The sequence below is a fragment of the Octodon degus genome, unplaced genomic scaffold (assembly GCF_000260255.1).
Source record: "Octodon degus isolate 3935 unplaced genomic scaffold, OctDeg1.0 scaffold00165, whole genome shotgun sequence".
Lineage (NCBI taxonomy): Eukaryota > Metazoa > Chordata > Mammalia > Rodentia > Octodontidae > Octodon > Octodon degus.
This window is the reverse complement of record NW_004524741.1, coordinates 402,684-424,735: the sequence shown is the minus strand read 5'-3', so window position 1 is coordinate 424,735 and position 22,052 is coordinate 402,684. Positions and strand designations below refer to the sequence as shown.

At 40.0% G+C, this 22,052-nt stretch overlaps 1 protein-coding gene across 1 annotated transcript in view; it reads left to right on the top strand.

The window, feature by feature from the left end:
* Positions 1-2,316, top strand: part of Fabp12 (fatty acid binding protein 12) — a 6,790-nt gene extending 4,474 nt beyond the window's left edge. The window contains exons 3-4 of the mRNA XM_004643098.1: positions 463-564; positions 2,182-2,316. Of these exons, the coding sequence (XP_004643155.1) occupies positions 463-564; positions 2,182-2,316 (237 nt within the window). The remainder of the gene's footprint in view (positions 1-462; positions 565-2,181) is intronic.
* Positions 2,317-22,052: the final 19,736 nt, after the last annotated feature.

The window sequence follows — 22,052 nt, the reverse complement described above, 5'->3', positions numbered from 1 at the left end:
AAAAAAAAAAGAATTGTGAAGAAAAATGTTTTAAAAATATGTCTGTACTGAGGTAAAAACCCTACTCTACCAGAAAATTCTGTTTGGGTAGGAAGAGACTTGTGTCCTTCGAATTTAACAACGGGAGTTTGAATTATCCTCATGTATGATTTTAAAGTTGAAAATTACTTGTGGTTCTTTACCCAAAAGATAATACCTTTCCCATATGACAAAAGATAAAAGAGAAAGCATGTCATTTTTCAAGTTACGTTTTTGCTGTTGTACCCTCCCCCCCCACACACAACCCTGAAAGAATAGGCCAATAGAACTACTGCTGAAAAAGTCTTAAAGTATATGGGATTATAGAGACCATCCTGGAACTACCTGAGAGCATTGTAAGAACCCAGGAAAGTTTGGCACCTGATAAAATGCTATGTTCCCATGTGTTGAGCTGATCTGAAGCAGGTCTGGGCTGTTTTCCAGAGCACCATAACCCTAGACAGCGACTCCTTGGTTCAAGTTCAGGACTGGGATGGCAAAGAAGCCACCATCCGGAGGAGGCTCATGGACGGCCAGATGGTAGTGGTAAGCGAGGTGTTTCTCACTGCCTTCTCTGCTCTTGCAAAACCTCATGTAAAATCACATCAATAACTTCTTTTGAAGCAATAAAAATGAATGTCATTTCTCTCTTACTTTACAGAACTGGGGGCTAATCTTGGTCAATACCTAATCCTCTCAGAAACAAAAGTTCTCTCTTCCTACACAATGAAAATCAATGAATAAAGCCTGTGACAGCTGGTATAGGCAATGCGATGGCTCCATAACAGATGAGTCACAAGTTCTCAGTGATTTAGCACAATGGGAAATCTTTGTAACTCGTGTGGTGATGATCAACGTATCATCATAAACATTATAAGATGTGTGTGGACTAAGGATCTAAAGAGAATAATTCTTCAACTTCTTGAACAAAACCCAGCATGTGTTTGCTCAAGGAAGGTTTCAACAGGACCCGAGGGTTGTTGCCAGTCCTCTGTATTAACCAGGATTAAGTTCTCTCTATTTCACCAAATCAACATCAAAGAAAACTTCAACTAGGGATAAGAAACAGAAGGGCTGCCTTTCTGGTGTGTGGATGGGTTAACATCAGTAAGGAATAACACTGGCTTGTCGCCACATTCCCCTAGTTTCTTGTATTATTTACCCAATCCTTAATAATCCTGTAAGATCAGATTTACTAGCCCATTTAACTGGTGAGGAAACTGAAATTCAGACACTGACTTTTGTAGGAGTAGAAAAATAGAAAAATGTGGTAATGTTGGGATTAATATCCAGTTGGCTTAGTTTCAAACATTTCAAAATTCATACATGTTTGAGTCCCTTCTGCTGTCCTTCAGAGAAGAGTACAGAGAAAAATGTCAGTGATTCTCATCTTAAACCCAAATTTAATAAAATTTGGACCAAAATTAATAAAATGGTAATTTTGGACATAACACAAAATAGACCGAAGGCAAGAATTATATGGCAGTGACATTTCTTAACATGGAGATTTTTTCTTTCCACAGAGAAGAGTATATTTTGTTTCTTGAAATGTTCAGAGAATTAGTAATGATTTCATTCTTTCTCATAATGACATTAGCCAATAATATAATGACAGGTAATTAAATAGTTCAACAAATAACCAATGAACAGTCAATTTATTTGGAAGAGCACTCAATTCAGAATCCACAGATGTGGCTTTCTGTCCCTGCCACTCAGTATTGTGTGACTTTGGACGTGTCAGCTATCCTTTTCAAGATTCAGATTCCTCACTGCAATATGTAGATAGTAGCTTCATGGAAGGCTTTTCAGGAGAATTAAATATCCCCATGTACATGTATCAGTGCTCTTGAAAGTATAAGATATTATATTAATTTAACAATATTATTTTAAAGGATAGATATATAAAATAGCAAGCAATGCTGCAACATGAACATTTAAAGTATTTCAATTCAAACTTCAGATTACAAGTTACCTGTCTTGCTTTTTATACATACATACATGTATGTTCTCTGTGTTATATATATATATATATATATATATATATATCATATCTGTATTGTCTTCTTGAGATTTTCAGAAAATGTCATTTGTATGATTTAAATCTTCCTACATGTCGGTTTCATCAGCAAGACTGAAGTACCTCATCCTTCTTTTGTTTTCTAGGAAAGCTCCGTGAACAATGTTATCTGCACACGGATATATGAGAGAATGCAACCAACCTCAAGGTCTTGGCACTGTCAGACTGTGACCCAGACTGCTGAGGCTGCTGGACTAGAACTCCAAAGTGGAATGTCATGACTGCTAATACTAGAGAACCGTATCCACAGTTTTGGTTGCCATTAATTAAGTGCGGCAATGTTAGTAGTACCTTGACATTGGCAGTGCTGAGAAGCCAATGGGGGTCCACCTGGTGCAGGCCCAGGAGTGTGCATTTGGACAGACGCTTCATACTGACTGTGTTCTCCCTGGACACATTGTGTTCATTCTTCGCATTCAACACTATTTGAGAAAACAGCATTAATTTTAACAAACTGCTTAAGACACAATGCTCCTCACAGGTTGTGCTAGATTTGTACATGAAAGGAATAGGCTTAGACACTCTAAATACAATACCAAACTGTTAGTATAGACAATGCCATAACCTCTGCCACTATCACTAAAAACCAACATAATGGGCAGTGCTCTGTTCAATTTGCTCATGCAGTGTTAGGCCAGGGAGGGATTTTCAGAATCCGAGGGGATTGCTCACCTTATTTTATAGTTGGGAAGCAGGCCCTAATCAGTAGACTCCGTGCTTCCATATCAGTGATCTACAGAGGAAAAGAAATTCTTCAATTACTAATCTCATGACTAGAACAAAGTGGAGTTAGGTTGGAGCAGTTAGGAAGAACCAGGTTCACAGTGCATGACTATGAATCCACAGCAACACTGCATCAGTTAGTGGATAAAGCAAGCCTCCTGTTGTCGTCACATGAGTGGCAAGATGCCGCCGCTTAGTCTAGGTGAAGATGTGATGTTTGGCTACTTGAGCTTGTAAGTTTTTGCTGCTTATTAAGGAATTTTTGTATTCTGCTAGAAGTGAAAGACATGCTATTTTTTTTTTTTTTTTTTGCTAGTTATGATGACGACAGCTAAAACCTAGAAAGACATTTGTCTCCCAAGCTGCACAAACATGAGAGAGGGACTCCAAGCAGAGGCTAACGGAGCTGTTTTCCCAGAGCCCTGTGTGTGGCTCTGGACATGAACAGCTGTGCCATCAGATCCCGCCATAGCCTGCCGCGCATTATCCCCGTCAGAATTGAGCTCAGATTTGCTGGGACACCCCAAGGTCACAGACTTTGGGAGTTTCCAGAGGCAGTTGTTTAGCTTTGGCTTTAGAGAGAGCTGCCTGCTGTGGCAATAAAAATGCTCACAGGCAGCAGGGACCGGTGTGAAAAACCTAGCTGTCAAGGGCTCAGTTCTCGGATTCCACGGGAACACAGGAGGGCAATTGCGACCGTTCCCAGGAACGCGTGGTGGGGACTGCGCTTAATATTTTCTATATATAGCCTCAGTTTTCTTCATGACCTATTTGCAAAGGCATAAAGTAAGACTGAAAGAGGTTAGAGATTCTGCCTATAGCTCCTCCAGTGATCAGTACTAGGAATCAGAGTCCAAATCTGAGTCGCTGGGCCTTCAAAGTCTCTGTTCTTTAATCATGGTTCTTTAACTAAAGCATTTCTTCAGAACGAGGGATGACGAGCATTAGAGTTTCTTCTAGTGTTTTGTGTCACAGTGAATATGGTAAGTGAATGCATAATTAAAACTATTAATTTGACCAATTTTGCATGCTTAGATCTGCTAATCTGAGCAAGTAATTTGAAGATAATATGCAACATAACACCTATTGAATGTCTATCATTTTGTTTAGTGAAATTCTGTATCATTTCTAATTTTTTTTACCATGTCTTAGTCTCTTTAAAAAATAAAAATAATTTTTGAAAAACATACTAACTTGAATTTATGAAGCCTGAGAAATTTACCTTCCCTAAAACTCTCAAGCACTGAACTGATCAGGATTGCATTTTGGAACTGAATTTAAGAAGGAGGAGGAGGCAAGGGATATAGCTCAGTGGCACAGTGCCTGCCTGGCAAGCCTGAGGTGCTGAGTTTGATTCCCAGTAGTAATGAGAGAGAGAGAGAGAGAGAGAGAGAGAGAGAGAGAGAGAGAGAGAGAGAGAGAGGAAACCTTTACTAATCTATCACCTAAGTGAGGCATCTTTTCCAGGGACTTGTTGCTCCACCTACCAACAAAAGGAATAAAATCTAAGGATATAAGATAAGAAGAATTGGAGGGGTGGGGGACATAGCTAGGCGGTCTAAGCACCTGCCTGGAAAGCACAAGGATCCAGGTTCAACCCCCTGGAATCTTGGGCATGCCCTGCAGGTCACCAAAACTGGGCATGGGTGGCACACACCTGTAATCCCAGCACTGGGGAGGCTGAGACAGGAAGATCACTATGAGTCTGAGCTGTGTAGCAAGACCCTGTATCAAATAAAGAAATAACAGAGTTGGCCTAACAAGTGATCTGATGAGTTTTAGCTTAGTATTTACAGATGAGAATTTACTCTTAGGAGTAAATTGAGAATACTGTATGTGTTAAACTTTAGCTCACTTTTATATTAATAGTGCAGAAATGTCACATCAACATTAGCACAAGTTAGGACTCTGAGGACAAGAGAGAAAAGTTCTTCATTTTATGGGTTGAAGAACTGAGGCTTGTGAAGAGGAAGATGGCAAGGGCTTGGTGGTGGTCATCCAGTTCTATCTGATGGCTGCTGTATTTGTGTGGTTTAGTAAATTCCATAAGGTTTATGGCATAAACCATACAAAAATCAAAGGAAAACTGAAGTATTTAGACTACTTTGACCAGATTTGGCTTCATCTGGTCTTTGTTTTGTTTTTTGTTTCTTTTTGAAAAATCGTCTTGTTATGTTGCCCAGGCTAGCCTCGAATCCCTGAGCTCAAGCAGAACTCCTGCCTCAGCTTCCAGAGGTAGTTGATACCTAAGGCATGGAACATCTTGAGTAGAATGGTTGATAAAATATAGCATTTAATTAAATAAATATATTATATCTAGCCCAGTGTCAGGGACAAATATGAGGAAGAGACTCATTTATACTTTATGGCAAAAACATTACACCTTCTTCGCTTCAGGATATGAGCAACTCTTTGCAGGAAACTTGTTGACTTCAGTTTAGTTACCAGTAGCTTTCAAACATTCTTTCCCAGTCAATGGACCTCTCATCAAACAAGTTGGTGCAGAACTCTGACCTTAAAAGAGGTCACAGTAGGTTGCTGGGCCTCATCCCATCTGCCTTTCCATCTCCAAGGAGGCCTTGAAAGGACCCTTTTAACACTGGCTTTCTGTCACATGCTGTCTGCTGATGGCCCTAGGTTTCTCTTGGTTCCCTCCTTTCTGTACTAAAAAATATCTAAAATCACTATGAACAATTCTTTTTTATCTATTGCAGTACTCAAAAAAGTAGGAAAAGATCTAATTATTGTATAAATCATGATCTAATTAAGCAATGATATGCATAATGGAATTAATAAAACAGAAATATGCTCACATGCTGGAGGACTTAAATGAACCGAGACATGAGATAAGGGGGAAATAAAACTACAAAAAGCTTCTAGAATTAAAAAAAATACAAATATCTGACATGAACACTTGCTAGGTAGGATTAATAACAGTGTTTGGACAGGATATCATGTCTGCATCTTGTACTATGAATAACCACTGTGAAGATAGCAATATGCAATGTGTTAATTATTGAAACTGTCCTACTGACCAGTGTTGAAACTGTCTTATTGCTATTTGTTTCTAAATAAAATTAAAGAAAAAGAAAAACAATTAGAAGCCATAGCAGGAAAGGTTGGGGAACTTGAAAAGATCATAATGGGATGTATTCAGGCTACAGCACAGACTGAAATGTAAACTGAAAAATGCTTTTGGCTAAACAGAGGCCCTACACCCTGGGAAGCATTCTCACGGAGGGAGGAGCAGCCAGGACTTAGTGAACGTTTGCTATAAAGGTGTGATTATCCCAGGATGAGGTCAAAGTTGTTCACCCCAAAAGAGAGCACTCTTGGGGGGTCACTGAGAAAGTGGGAGACGGGAGGAAGCCACAACACCCACGGCGCTGTTCATTCAGCAGTCTTCCGATTGAGCGCAAAATGGCACAGGCCCTGATATATGCAAACCCTTCTGTGAAAGCCAAGTTAAAAATTGTGCAATGACCTTGTTATTTTATTTATTTATTTATTTTTGGCAGAAACAGGGATTGAACTCAGGCCCTTGTGCTTGCCAGGCAAACACTTATTCTACTGAACCATCCCCCTGCCCCTCCCTTATTAATATAGTATTCTGGGTTACCTTTCTTTCTTTCTTTCTTTCTTTCTTTCTTTCTTTCTTTCTTTCTTTCTTTCTTTCTTTCTTTCTTTCTTTTTTCTTTCTTTCTTTCTTTTCTTTCTTTCTTTCTTTCTTTCTTTTTTTCTTCCTTCCTTCCTTCCTTCTTTCCTTCCTTCTTTCTTTTTTTGTATTTTAGGGAAGGAACTACAGGGTGTTCAGGGTTTCACTACTAGATCGGACACGTAGTGATAAACCTGTTTACAGCCTCCCAGGAGCTGGGATCATAGGACCTTTTTATTTATTTTTATTTTTATTTTTTTGCGGAACCGGGGATTGAACTCAGGCCTTTGCGCTTGCCAGGCAAGCGCTTATTTCACTGAGCCATCTCCCTCGCCCCCTTCCTTTTTATTTTTGATACAAAAAGTTTCCTTTAAATTATTACATTCAAAATTAATTTACATGTAATCAGATATTATTTTAAACCAATACTACTTGATAAACTCTAAGAAGGTAGAGATTTTTTGTTGTAATTTTTGGCTTTGGTTCATTGTTATACTCCGTACATCTAGGACAGTGATAAGAAGTGCTAAATAAATACTGATGAAAAAAAAAAAAAAAAGTACTGGTGAATAAATCAGCGAGTGAAATCAGGCTTCTTAGCACTTCCTACTGTTTTCCTCAAGGTGGCGCTATATACAGCTCCAAGAATCACAAAAGGGCAGGCTCTTTTCCTAACACACCCTTAATGTCTGATCAATTTTCTTTTTTTATGTGTATCTTTACGTTAAGCCCTCTTATATTTTGGACCCATTAATCTTTGAGTTGACTTTCTTGTAAAATTGTGAAAGATGCTGGACTTCTTGCTTTTCCCTTTGAACACTTCTTGAAAGGTGTTACATGTTAGGCTTATTATTCACTCATTAAGTTTATTATTTATCACAGAAAGATTTATCTTACAGGCAGATATTTAATGCCAAATTTTACAATTAACATGATATTTCGTCATATGGTATATCGCAATTGGGTGACCTATTCATTTACTCGTGTGCTTTTGGATTTTGGACAATTTTGCTGTGAACATCTGTGCATAGGGATGGAATGGCTGTACATAAGATGAGTATTTGCTTAATTTCGAAGAAACAGACAAGACACTTTCCCAAGTGGATGTACTCTTAAATATCACCACCAACGATGTATGAGAATTTTCTTCATATCTTAGGTGGCAGTAGGGTCAGTCTTTCAAAATTTCAGCTACTCTAACATGTGGGTAGTAGGACTTGTTTCAGAAGTACATATGCTAACGTGGATAACAGTCTTGACTGAACTTTTTAAATGTTTTTGTTTGTTTGTTTGTTTGTTTGTTTGTTGTTTTTTGTTTTGGTGGAACCGGGGATTGAACTCAGGCCCTTGCACTTGCCAAGGAAGCGCTTATTCCACTGAGCCGTCTCCGGCCCCTTAAATGATTTTTTATAAGGTTTAGATCAGTTATTTATGTATTCATGAAATCCTATAAGGTGTGGGGGGCGATAGAAAGCTACTGTTATATTTTCCCTTATTTGGGCAAGAAGTGCTGCAGCACCAATCCCAGCTTGCCTCGGCATCTTCCTGTGGTCCTGGACCTCCACTACCAATCCACAACTAGTCCCCCCCAACTGCTTCCACTATACGGCTATTTAGACCCTGCTCACTTCCTCAATAAAAGAGACTTGATCAGAAAGTCTGTCTTGTCTCCGTCTCTTGTGTCTCTTGCCCTGTCCTGTTCATCCCCGGTGGTCCTCCAGGTAATTACCCCACGTGTTGACTCGCAGGACGAGACAATAAGGTACAGCTATAAAGGTAAAACTGTGTAAGTGAAAAAAAAGTATCTTTAAATAAATGGAAGGAGCAGTATTATTGGTAGTTATTCTCTAGAACTAAGATATACAAGTTTAGTATAAACCTTGCATAGAGGAAGGACCAGCACATGTCTAGGAGGAATAAGTTGAAAGATAGCATGGAACTTTTCCAGTTCCCTTTCTACCTCTCCAGTACCTCCTAGCAAGAGCCCTCCAATTGCACCGTTTATTTTCATTGGCTCTTGAAAATGTTGCTATCTTGAAGAGCTCCCTTTTAAAGCCAAGTGCTGCTGGGAAAGGACTGCATTAATCTCAGTCATTTCCTATCACTGCACAAGCTCGGGTCTTGCCAGGTGTTGCAGGAATGGAATGTAGAGTCCAGCAGGGAGCTGAGGTGTTGGGGGAGGGGGCTCAGATTACTGATGTAACTCTCTCCTCCTACCCATCCTGCAAAACAGGATTTCACATTACTCAAAAATCTAGCTATCAGCCTGAGCTGTGGGGCAGGTGGGTGTGCCCTGCCCATTCAGTGTCTGGAGAGACACGGGCCTACCACACGTACTGGGCTCTCTCAGTGGCATGCAGATGTATAATCTAGGAAGAAGCACAGACAATACATCCTAAAAAAGGATAAATATCTTTGATTCCTCAGAAAACTTCTTTTCCAGATTAAAAATAAGGTATTTTTATATTTTATAGTTGACTCATATTTAAACTCAAGAGATATAGAAATTCAGATTCAGATATTCTAATAAAATATAGGAGATAAATAAAATGCTAATAAGAAGTTGGATAATATTATAATAACCTCTATGGAATAAAAATATTCCACTGATCAGAGGAATAAAAGATATGAATAAATAATTTCTTTTAAAAGCAGACTTTATTTTTCTGGAGCAAGCCACCAGTGAAGTCATTTGTGGCGGCAACTGGGGGCATGGGTAAAGTTTTGAAATGGGGTCATCATCCAGCACCTCAACTTGGAAGGAATGTGTGGAGCTCAAGTGAGGATGGTTTTTGACAGTGTTTCTCCTACTTGCAGGGTCTTCCCGTGTTTCTGGGTACCAGCCCATACATTGGCACTGTGCTTTGTTTTGTTTTGTCTTTTAGAAGCAGTCATAGTCTTTGCTACTGGTGCTCAAGGTTAAATGTGAGAATTCTCTTGCCGAACCACCTGGAGCACCTTGATCAAGTCACCAAATATTTCTGTACCTAAGTCTAACCACCTGTAAAAGTGGGCTAACAATTGTGGCCACTTCAGTGGTTACGAAGATTACATTTTTTCTGTACATAAACCATGCAGAATACCATCTGGTACATGGTAAACACCATGTAAATATTATTTATAATTATGATTAAGGGGTGGAATGCTAACAATTTTACCTCTACAGAAATCACAAGACATGCAAAAGAATAGATTGTTGTATATTCAAAATAACTGATAAAATTTAAATGTTTACTGTCTAACTTAATCTTAACCACTTAGATTTGAGTCAGAAAAAGCTTCAGTAATTTTCAGCTATGTTCTAATCTCTAACTGTGTTGGTCTACAGTCATCACGAGCACCTACACTGTAGTTCCTAAGTGCAGTTTCCTGCCTATGCTCTGTGACCAGGGTTTCTCTTTGCTTGTGCTCTTAATCCTCCACACTCTTGTTAAAGTTGCATAGGACCTTTGTGTTCCTCCTGACCTCTTCATGCAATTAATTCCTTTGCTAATTAAGACTCAGTCTAGAACACCTACAACATGGAAATACGTATAAACCCTCTGTTGCTTAGGTTGGTGCTTCCCAACCTATGGTGCCTGTTAAAAATCAAGACCTCAGAAGTAAGAGTAGGTGAGAACAGGAACTGGGTTTTAGGAACCAGAGTTTTCAAAAGAATTTATAATTCAGATAAATAAACATAAGTGCAATGATTCACATAAATGAAGTAAATAATTTTCATATGTAGGAATTATGGCCATTTTGTTGTTTTCACATAGGCTTAGCACTGGAAGAGGGCTTGAGAATTCTCTAACTGCTCTTAATTTTCCTGATGCACAGAAGGTCAGAGTTTTCCAAATTCTCATTGTGTGAGTGGCAGAAATAAAACTTAAACCTCTGGTTTACCACTGCTCTTTATATTCCATCCTTCCTTCCATTATAATTTAATTTGGAGGACAATTTCTTCTTTTTTTTTAAATTTTACAGAGAAAAAATAATGAAACTGAGTTTCAAAACAGGTTAGCAGGACAGTTACAATAGTGTGCACACTGCGTATTGTTGTCTTCTTAGGAGTTCACTAGAGAACATGGGCACCAGACCTTGGCTAAACACTGTTAGCAAAAAATATAGCTTTCAAGGAGCCAAGAGAAGCCAGCTGTGTCACGCGCTTATCTTGTGCATGCTTACATATTCTTCTTTTTCTCTTTCCTCTTTTCCCTTTTCCTCCATCACAGCTTGCCTTATCTTTTGAATAGTTTTTTCCCGGTACACAGTATCTATTGTACATTTTGGATCTTATTTTCTTATTCAGTTTCTCACACTAGTGAGACAATGAAATGTTTACACACATGGTTCTGATTTATTTCACTTAAGAGGATGGTCGCAAGTTACATCTATTTATTATTCTTTTTTTTGCTTATTAATAGTTTAATGTATGAAGGAAACATCCAGATTTGTGAATATGAAGGTATATATCTCACATTAATTTAAGTCTACAGAAAGTAGAGCCTCTATACTGACATATTGAAATTTACTTTCTGCTTAGTCTTTTCTGTTATGTAAACAATTGTACATTTATTTGTCATTCTAAAACCTCAGGATCAAGTTTACATAATTTTGCTAAATTTCCATGTTTGCTCAGAAGCAGTTTACAGTACTAAAACCAACCAGCCAAAGAACAGCTTCAACAGAAAGTTATGTCCAAAGGGGAAGAAGGAAAGAAAAATGATAAGAAAAAAAAAGCTAACTAAGGTAAAATGACCGATGATGGGGAGTGGGCAGTCACAAATGCTCACAGAAAATAGGTCAGTTAGTAAGTTCTTCTGCAAAAAGCCTACACACTTCAGTAAAGCACATCAGTAGAATGATTTGGGAGCAAAATTGTTTTTCTGGCCACTTGTGATTTCCTGTGAATGAAAAGGAATCTGCAGGCTTTGTTAGCCAAGCTCGTCCGCCTCAGCCCAGCTGGTTTATATGCACACTGTTCATGTGAGCTGCCCAGGGTCCAGTCCACACCGTTTGAGGACCATTATTTTCTGTGGAACTTGAAACCATCTTTATCAGTGAGTTCCAAGACTATTTATTATTCTTAATACAAGATATTTTCAAAAACATTTTATGAAGTTTTTATTTAATTATTATTTCCCTTAGAGGGCTGGGACTAACACTGTTACACAGAAGCTGAGCCAGTCTGCTATACTGATCTGGGGGGCAGGCTGAACTAAAACTCACATACTTGAATTTCTTTCTTTCTTTTTTTCCCTGTAATTTTTATTTATTTATTTATTTATTTTTAAATTTTAGGGGAGGGTCTGCAGGATGTACAGGGTCTCACTGAGCAGATTAGACACATAGTGATCCACCTGTTTTCAGCCTCCCAAGAGCTGGGATTACAGGCACACACCGCCACGCCCAGTCTCCATTGCCAACTCAGTGCGCCCCGGGGGCAGGGCTGGCACACGGCAGGCTTTTTTCCTGTATTTAGTATGGTCTACAGGGTCTCACTATGTAGATCAGACTTGTAGTGATTCTCCTGTTTTCAGTCTCCCAAGGGCTGGGATTACAGGCGCAAGCCACCATACCCAGTCTCAATCACAATCTCAGTGTATCCTGGGGCGGGCAGGCCTGGCACTTGAATTTCTTTCTTAAATAGATGTGTAAAAGAAAACATCATGATCATTGTACTTATCACCATGGTCTTCATCATCATCACCAACTTTTAGTTTAGTCACTAACATCATTAATTAATCCCAATCCTTGAAACTGTCAACAGGTTCCTAAGACCTATGAAAAGTCCAACAGTTGGTCAACTGTCACAAGCACATAACAGAAACACAAGCACATAACAGAAAGTAATTGAATCAGTGCAAGAAATAGTTCAGAGCTGTAAATATGCTTTCCTAGTTTAGGCTACTACTTAACAACTAGCAAAGGGGCTCTTGGCAGGTAGCTTAGTGGTAGCGCACCTCTCTATCATGCAAGAGGCCCTGGCTTCAATCCGCACCCCCCCTCCCCCGGCAAGGTAGCAAATGATTTGAGACTTTCTACCACTTAGAAGAACTAGCGATATAAGAGAAGGTTCACAGACAAGGTATTATCTCAGATTGCTCTTGATTTCAGTTGTACAAGTAGCTATGTAGCATGAAGGGAGTTTTGTTTCTGGATAAAATATGACAAGTCAGGGTTCAGAATAGAAAAGAGCTGCTTTATTTCAAGCCAGTTATGGTCCCTGTTTCTCAGATACAGATGTAGCTTCTCCATCATTCGCACAGGCTGAGTCCACAAAGCCCACAATACTTTGAAGGATCAATGCAAATCTTAGTGTTTTTTTCTTTTTTTAAATCAAATAAAAAGTGAGCTTTCAGTCAAAGAACCTTTTGATTTTCTTCCTCACACCAGAGCAACATAAAATTCTAAGGCTCCTGGAAAACTTAAATTTTGCCTCTGTCAACATATTTTAAGTATTTGCTGTTATATCAAAAATAGCTTTTAATATTGATATTATTATGGTGAGAGGAACGTATGAATGTAAGACATGCCTGCTCCCACAAAGGATAATCCTACCCTGTAATGACTCGTTAACTTTAATACATATGCTATTTGACGAATTCACTCATCATGAAATTTTTGATCCCAGTGCTTTCAGGATGGTGGTGAATTTTAGTGAGTTCCCTAGAAGAACAATGCTGCCAGATGCCACCTGACGGTTTTCTGGTCATTTGTTCAGTCACAGCCCGTAGCACATTTGTCACGTCGCTTGCTTTCTTGGCTCTCTTGCTGGCTCCACAGCCCCCACCCTTTCCTGTTTTCCTACAGAGCACAGTCTGGAACACTCTGCGAGTATCAGGTACATAGCTTATGGGATCAAATAAATTGTAGCGGCAAGTTTCATTAATATTCAGTCACTTGAGCAATCGTAGGCAAGGGCCAAGTAAAGGCAATGATGAGCCACTGAAAAACCCTTTGTAAAGGAGAAGCGTTGCCAGGCTTGGCAGCATGTTGCTATGAAACCAGCACTCTGGTAGAATGAGGCAGGTGGGTTGCAAGTTCACTCCCAGCCTGGTCACTACAGGGGCTCTGGGAGACCATGTCTCAAAACTTAAAACAAAAAAATGCTCCGAATGTAGCTCAGTGCAAAGCTCCTAGGTTCAATCCAGAGTACTGACAAATTGAGTAAGCAATAAAATAAAATATAGGTGTGGTTTGGAGGGAAGGTTTGAAGCTGCCTGCTTCAGTATCAAAATTATAATGCACTGCATTGTTCTCTATGCTCGAGGCATCTGCATAGTCCTATCCTAAGCCATACTCTGGTTATTTCTGGTTTTTTGTCTTTTTTTTTTTGGTGGAACTGGGGATTGAACTCAGGCCCTTGCGTTTGCCAGGGAAGTGTTTATTCTACTGAGCCATCTCTCTGGCTCCCATACTCTGGTTATTTCTATCATGTGATTTTTTGTAACCAAAATCTTCTTGAACTTGAGAAATAATTGATATTCTTTCTAAATAGAAGAATCTGGATATATAGAAGCCAGAAAGTTAGCCATGGCTAGTGAAAGTAAAATTCCTATGAGTTCAAATCCAACAGAAACTAAACTTGCCCAGACATGTGGGCACAAGCCTATAATCCCAGCTCCTTGGGAGTTTGAGGTGGGAGGACTGCTTGTTCAGGGCAACCTGGTCAACTTTGTGAGGCCTTATCTCAAAATAAAATAAAAAGGGCTGGTGTTCTAGTTTAGTGGTGGAGCACTTGCCTAGCTTGTGTGAGACCCTGAGTTCAATCCCCAATACCAGAAATATTTTTTTTACAAAAAGAAAAAGCCACTAAGCTTAGTGTCTGTATACAGTGAACTTTTCAAAGGGTCATTTTCATGATGATTGGACATGCACATTAAATGATCATAAAGCTATTTTGAAATAATTAATATGATATCAGTTAACATCATGGTCATTAATAAAAGTAGTCACTGCTCTCAAGGCGGGAATCACAAGAACATAACAAGACTGCGGCAGTAGCTATTGTAGGGACTGTGCATGCTAAGACTTGAAATGCTTCAAGAGTTCAAAGAGTAGAGTGGGTAGGTTCTGAGAGGGGACATCGGGGACAGTCTCAGCAAGTGAGTGGATCCCAGTGAGAGCCAGGATTTAGGAGGGTATTTAGTGGACAGTAATTGTAAGCTGGAGGAATGAATCATCAGTAATGACTGATTTAAAAAAAAAGCTAAATAGTAGATTTTAGAACCATGAGGTACAAGAAGAGATAATTGGCTCTAACCTCCTGACTAGGGAGGAAAGGTCTTATTAGCTAGTTCTGCAGAGAAAACAGCTGGAAGCCAACATTCTCGGAAAGGGGAAGTGAGGTCACTCAATCCTTACGCCAGTGACTTTTCACACTTTACTGCCTACAACATTGAAGAAGTTTCTGGCTCCAACCCTAGGAAGTCTGACTTAGTAGAAGAGGCTGGAGAAAGAGGTTTCTATTTTGTGCAGGACCTTCAGGCGGTCCCCAACAGTGGGCGCCTCAGCTGGAGATGAGGCTGTCCAATCACAGCTCATCAAGGGACAATCGGAACCATGTTAAGTAGGATCCTATCAATGGGCCAGGGAGACAGCTCAGTGGCATTAACACCTGCATAGCCAGGGCAAGGTCCTGAGTTTAATCTCTGGTACCATGAAAAAAACAGTACAAAAAGAATGATTCTATCAAGTTTTCTTCAACGCCAAATAGGTGGACAGATTTCTGGTTTATTTCGCTGCTAGAATTCTTTATCTATTCTTTTTTCCCTAGTTTCTAAAACTTTTGTAGTCAGCAAGTGAAGGTCTGCTACCATGGAATTTGAAAAGGTCTATTTTTCACTGAGTCTAAGCTGCTCAGACACAGCACCAGGGATAATGGTCCCACAGAAGATCTGGAGATGCTTGAGAGAACAGAAGATTGAGTCAAAACCCTGGATTTAAACCCTGCCCTTGCAGTTGGCTGGCTCTTGATGCTTTGATAATTCCACACTTTAGATTAAATAAGGAGGCCAGTAAGAGAGCTTTGCTAGTTGTATTACATGACTATGGAATGACCAAAGAATATAATACAGAAGCTCCCTAAAACCATAAAGACCAACACAAGTTTTTTTTTAAATTATAAGGATTCGGTTCAACACTTTATTTAATAGCTATCAAGTACCTATTACAACTAAGCCACTGTATGAGTTATAGAGAAATGGGATCCTCAGCCCTGCTGTCCAGGGAACAATCCCACACGTGAACTCTACTCCTTCCCCCATCATTGCCAGCGATCACCCTCAAAAGCCAATGTCCTGCCTGCTTCTTCCAAGGATAAGAGCTAGGGCCCTAAATGGGGGAAGCAGTGAAGGGATTCTTTTCCTCTTTTGTAAGTGTCTTCTTGGAAAACACTGATTTTTGGAAAAGTTTAAGGAAGACTTGAATAAAAACCTAGAAAAGGAAACACAGAGTTGATCATATACCTTGGTTGGGATGAAATTCTTCTGGAAAAAAAACTAAGTGTCTTTTAAGACTTTACATTTCCTAGTTTATCTCATAAGAGAAAATTGTCCAATGTTGGGTGGGAAGAATGTATATTTGGCCTGAGTATTCCACTTAATATATTTTGAAGGTCTCAAGCAAAAAAAAAAAAAAAAAACCCTTATTCCGTTTTTTTCTGGCAAGCGCAAGGGTCTGGGTTCAATCCCTGGTTCTGCAAAAAAAAAAAAAAAAAAAAAGGTAATTACATAGAAAGCTTGAATAAAACCTAGAAAGGAAAACTTATCTACCTTCTGCATGTCCGAGAAGAAAGACGGCACCATGTGGGTGTGGGAGATAAAAGGGGCCTATGTTCCTGGGAAAAGTAAATGGAAAATGATGACACAGTTATAGAGAGCGGACACTATGCGCACACACACATCAACAAAGCATGAAGTTCAAGTCAAATCGCTTCTGGCTTATCTTCTTTACCCTGTTCCTCCTTTTATTTGCTTTTCTAAGACAGTTGCAGGAGCCTTCTAATTTGATCTCCTGAACAATTCCAGACATTCTTTAAACTAAGCTGCTCTGCCACTACAGTCATCCTGTTCAAACTTTAACCAGACAAACTCCCCTGTTGAAAAGAGTTGGCCACTTTGTCTTGATGACCTCATCTTGAAGACAGACACCTTTGCACTAATTTCAGTTTCAGAGCCACCCTCTCGAGTTACCCCTCCTCAAACAGGAGCAGGTTGTGTGCTGGAATCAGTGCTGCAGCTTTCGGCAGTAAGATGTGAGCACACTCCCCTTCTGCCCACTCTTCCTTACCCACTCCCCATGGTGCCCCCAGCTCCTGTTTCTCGTTTACTCTCAGCTCAGGTGACATTCTGGATTCTCTGGGTGGACTCGGTCTTGACCTAGTAATTCTGGATGAGCTACTTCTAGGTACAGTGGGATTTTTCTTTTTAAGAACCATATGAAAATTCTCTGCCTAACAACCTCAGCAGTGGCAAGTCTGCTTCCCTTGTTCTCCTTGGAGGGAGAAAAAACAGTTCTCCCATATTGCTGTATTCCTCTCATTCTGTGGATGTTTAAACAATAGGAATTATAGTAATTACAAGGAATTTACTACAAGAAGAAATTCATGTTTCATACTTGAAAATTCTTTAAAATTCTTTTGCTAGAAACCTGCCTGTTTGTTTTGCTGTACTGAGTTTAAACAGAAAGTATGAGCTGTTATCATTACCTCCTTGAAAAATAATTTTTTTTTTTTTGCAGTATCAGGGATTGAACTCAGTACCTTGCACTTGCCAGGTGGGTATTTATGCCACTGAGCTATATCCTCAACACCCCATCCTACTTGAAATTTTTTCAAATATTTTTTCTTATCCTCACTCCGCTTAAAAACCAGCAACATCTAATAGGCACAGCCTTTGTCGAGTTGGCACAGTGCACTAAGCCAGAGAAAAATGAATAGTAGAACCAGACCTGTTTCAAGTGATAACTAAGAGTATAATGTTTGTTTTTGTAGGATTTTCTATTTCAACCCCATACTTTGTTTTAAGTCATATAAACTATGTCTTCTGTCTGTTGTCATTCCTTGTTTTATTTTTGTTGTTGTTTTTTTTTGTTGTTGTTGTTTTTATTTTTATTTTTTTTTTCTTTTCTGTTGTTTTGTTTTGTTTGTTTTGTTTGGTGCTAGTGTTGAACCTGGGTCTCACACATGCTAGGCAAGCGTTCTGCCCTGAGCTATATCCCCAGCCCTTTGAATTGTATTTTGAGACAAGGTCTTGCTGATCTGTTCAGACTGGCCTTGAACTTGTGATGCTCCTGCCAAAGCCTCCAGGACAGCTGGGACTACAGGTACACACAGTTGCACCTGGACAGTCATTGGATTCACATCTAGTAGACAAGTCCCAGGAATCTGTTTCACTGTTCTTGCTGGCTTAAGTTTTCCACATGATGCTGATGTAAAGCCATAGAATTAATAAATTTCATCTGTTTCTACAACTTTGCCAGGAAGCTTTCCTCTACCCATCGCCCAAGCGGATCCATTCTTGGGTGAGTTAGTGCTCAGATTCAGGGAGCCTCACACACTCTGGCAGGAAAGCAAGTGAGAAAATGATGATCCTTGTTTTCTGAACTGGAAACACAGGCATTGCATGGTCCGAGGGAGTTCCCCTGGACTTTGAGCAAATGAGAGAGGAGTTAGAAAGGGGTTCTGATGCAACTGATTAGATCAAAGAGAATTCTTTGTCCCATGTCAGGTGGTTTTCTGCATAATGTGCACTTTCTAATGAACAAATTAATAAGTGCTGTGGTCATCTGTAGCCATCCCATCTTGAGACCATCTCTGACCAGCAATACATTATGAGAGGGACTTTTGCCTTTTATCTCAGGCTCTTTGTTTTTCAAAATTTTTCTGTGGTTAAGCCAATAAAATTGCAACTCAGCCATCCCTTGGTAATGACATGAGGACAGTTCCGAGGACTAATTATTTCATTTATTTAGGCAGCAGAAGGACAATTACATGGAAGACTATCGTGAGCAATGGTTCCTGTCTAACTAAAGGTCTAACTCCAGGGATGCTGTTGCTGTGTCAGGACTCTGCTCAACCCTAGGTCTTCACAGCTTAAGAGGGATGGAGCCTCCAGGGATATCTTTAAGATGTGCCCTGAGCTGGCTGGATGATTAGTTCATTGTAAGAACCACTTGTCTAAGGGTCTCCTGTGGAGGTTGTTGAAGTCTTTCTCCCCCAGAGATACTGCAAAAAATATTTCAATTCTATGTGCAGCTCCATGGTTTTCTGACTCTAACTCCAAGGAGGAGGCACTTCCCACCGGTCCCCAAAGTGCTTCTGAGATAGGTGGCCCATGCGCCTCATGACTCTGTTCATGATTTGGCAAAAGGTGAGTAAGATGAGGAGAAAATGCAACTCATTTGTGAGACTCAGGAGTCACCTGTCCAGCTCCTGTGAACAAAGCACCTGCCTGCATCTAGACAAGGGAGTGACTTCCAGGACATGGCTTCTGTGTCTTGCTGCTTGAGGCTAAAAGGGCACATGAAGCTGAGGCAGAAGAACTGCAAATTCAACCCGAGGGGTACCTCAAGCCTTCCCTCTTAATTAGGCATCTTCCAATTGGCCTTCCTGCTTTTGGTGTCTCCTTAGTTTGCCTGCTTCATTTTCCACAATTTGATTTTCGCTCCAATTTCTAAATTTTTTGGCTAGCATTATTCTTATAAGATAATTATTGTTTCTCCATGACCTACAATATCACAGGTATACACAGTAATTGTCACATACCATGTCCAGGATGCAAGGCTGTGTGGCAGGTAGCCCTTTGCCCATCTCCAGCTCTGTCTTCTGCGCTGACTCATGAATGACCAGCTAGTATATGTGACAGCTTGAAGAACCATTTCTGCCTACAAAGTCCTTTCTGTGACCATGGGATGGACTCTTCAACTTTCAACCTCGAGCTAAAGCTTGATTCATCCTGTAAAGCCACCTTTGACCTTCCCAAGTAGGTTCATTATCCTCTTTGAATCTCTTGCATACCTAGATGAGAGCATTTATTACTCTATATTACTTTTATTTTAAAGTCTATTCTTCACAATATCATAAAACCATGCCTTAATAATAATATTAAGTAGAATAAAAATCACAGCGATAGGTAATATACATCAATGCACTTTTGCAAGGTCCTATGCTTTATGCTTTATATGAATAATACTCTTTATTTCCTTTAAAACCTTTAGGAACCAGTACTGTTTCTAGTAAACGGAAATTTAATTTTAGAAGATGTTTCTTTTGCAATTAGGCATTTTACACTTGGTTAGCATTTAGTAAGTATTTATTAAACAAATAATTAATGTATAATGAATGAATGAAAAATTGATGCCAAATTTTTAGAAAAATCATCCATTAAAAGTTGTTGCTACTGACAGAGTGGTCAGCAGGGGTTCCTGGGAAGTATTTCTGCAAAAAGGAGGTGCTATAAGTGGCTTCTCGTTTTCTCTGAAAATTACTTCTTCAGCAGTGAGCTTCAATAGGAAACGTAGATATTATGGGGGAAAAAAAAAGTATGGGAAGTGATGCACAGAGAGTGATCTGGAAAGCCAAATTACGCCAGAGAGGGTGGGACCACGTGCGGTTACCGTGACCTGGTTATGGCTGCTAACTCAGTGACGCGCCCCCACCCCCAGCGCGCGAAGCCATTCCGCCCACCCTGAGCCCCAGCCCCGCCTCCATCCTAGGAACAAGTCCAGTCCGGAAGAAGCTCTGAGTCCTCCTCCCTTGAAGACAGCCTCCTCTGCCCCTGACGTTGCAGCGAGTGCGCCACAGCATCAGCGCCCTGGTTCTCCTCTCCAGGCTTCCCTTTTTACATCTTATTTCCTCATGCTTACTCTATGTGCTAGATTCAGCGATGAGATTAGTATCTCAGCCCAGTGCCTGATCTTCATGTGGTTAATCAACTTCCTGGTCAAGTCCCAGGAGGTGTGTTGAAACCAGGGTCCCCCTGACTGCTGGGAGCCCTGCCTGACAGCCTGCACACCCAGATCTTGGACCATGCTTGTCTGCTCCGGTGAAGGCACCACATCTGGTACCTCTATTTTATTTAGAGATATCTTCTGACTGAGTTTAGGGTACTCCATTGCTGTCTGTCCCGCTCCGTCTAGTTTGTGCAGGCGCTGAATGAGAAAGCCGAATGTAAGAATCCAGCCAGGACCACAGTCCTGCATGCCTAGTGTTGGATGCTGCTATTAACATTGTCAGTCCCTTTCGGACTGCGGTGTTATTTGTAATTACCCTCTTGGCTGCTGGGGAAGATGAGGTGGAGGAAAATATCTGGTTCATGAGAAAAAAATAAAGAAAATCTAAGGCAATGCTTATATGTTTCCAACACAGATGGTGAAATTTCTAACCACAGCTATCCTTCAGCATCTGGGGACAGGGCTGGTTCTTTTTTTTTTTTTTTTTTCTGGAATCAGGGATTGAACTCAGGCCCTTGTACACTGAGCCATCTCCCCGGCCCAGAGCTGGTTCTAAGGAACAATCTCCACTGCAAATACAGAATCTATGGATGCTCAAGTGTCTTATGCAAAACGCTGTGAAATTTCTGTACAAGCCACACACAACTCCCCATATACTTAAATCATCTCTAGGTTACTTACAACACCCAAATGCAAAGTAAAAGCTATGCAGATGCCACATTGTTTTGTTCATAGAGTAATGGCAAAAAATATTTGTTTATATTCAAGAAAGGGAAAAGATTTTTTTCTGAATATTTAAAATTTGTAGTTGGTTGATTCCATGGACATGGAGTAATGATTGTGCCAAAGTATGCCTGGACCATAGCTCAGAAAAAAAAAAAAAGAATAACAGAGCTGGCAAGATAGCTCAGCAGACTAAGTGCCTGCTTTGGCAAGCGCAGGGACCAGGGTTCAATCCTTGGTCCCACATGGCACCCTGGCCCTGGTTTGCGGAGCTGGTGACCAAGTCTGGGTATGGTGTACATGCATGTAATCTCAGCTCTGGGGAGGCTGAAAACAGGAGGATACCTCTGAGTCTGAGCTGCATGGTGAGATACTGTACCAAATACATAAATAAAAGAAAAAGAACAACAGTGGGAAAGTAAAATTTCAATAGAGAAGACAGCATACATATAAAATGAAATGGATGCTGGTTAAATTGGTATCTGTGTGGTTCTGGTTGAGTTGGTATCTAGGTGGCTTGGATAAGCTGAATCACATGTTGGGGCTCTATTGCCTTATTGGCAAAATTTAAAATATCATTAGAAGTCTATGACAGCACTATAACCTATGACTTACCTAATTATTTTCTGGGTGTCACTGTAAGATTGTAGTAAGTGGGGCAGTCCAGGACAACAATGAGAGGAGTAAATTTATTAACAATAATATACCTTGTCCTCCATGCAAGAAAAAAGAACATTTTGGAAAAAAAATTAAAATATCAAAAGTGGAACCTACATGTTATGATATGCCTTCTTCTATATATGATTTACATATTTTGCACTTGCATTCCTACATTAGGGTATTTAGTAAATAAATAACCAACAATTAAAAGCAATCGTGTACTTTTAAAAAGACCTGCTTGTTGCCAGGCCTAGTGGC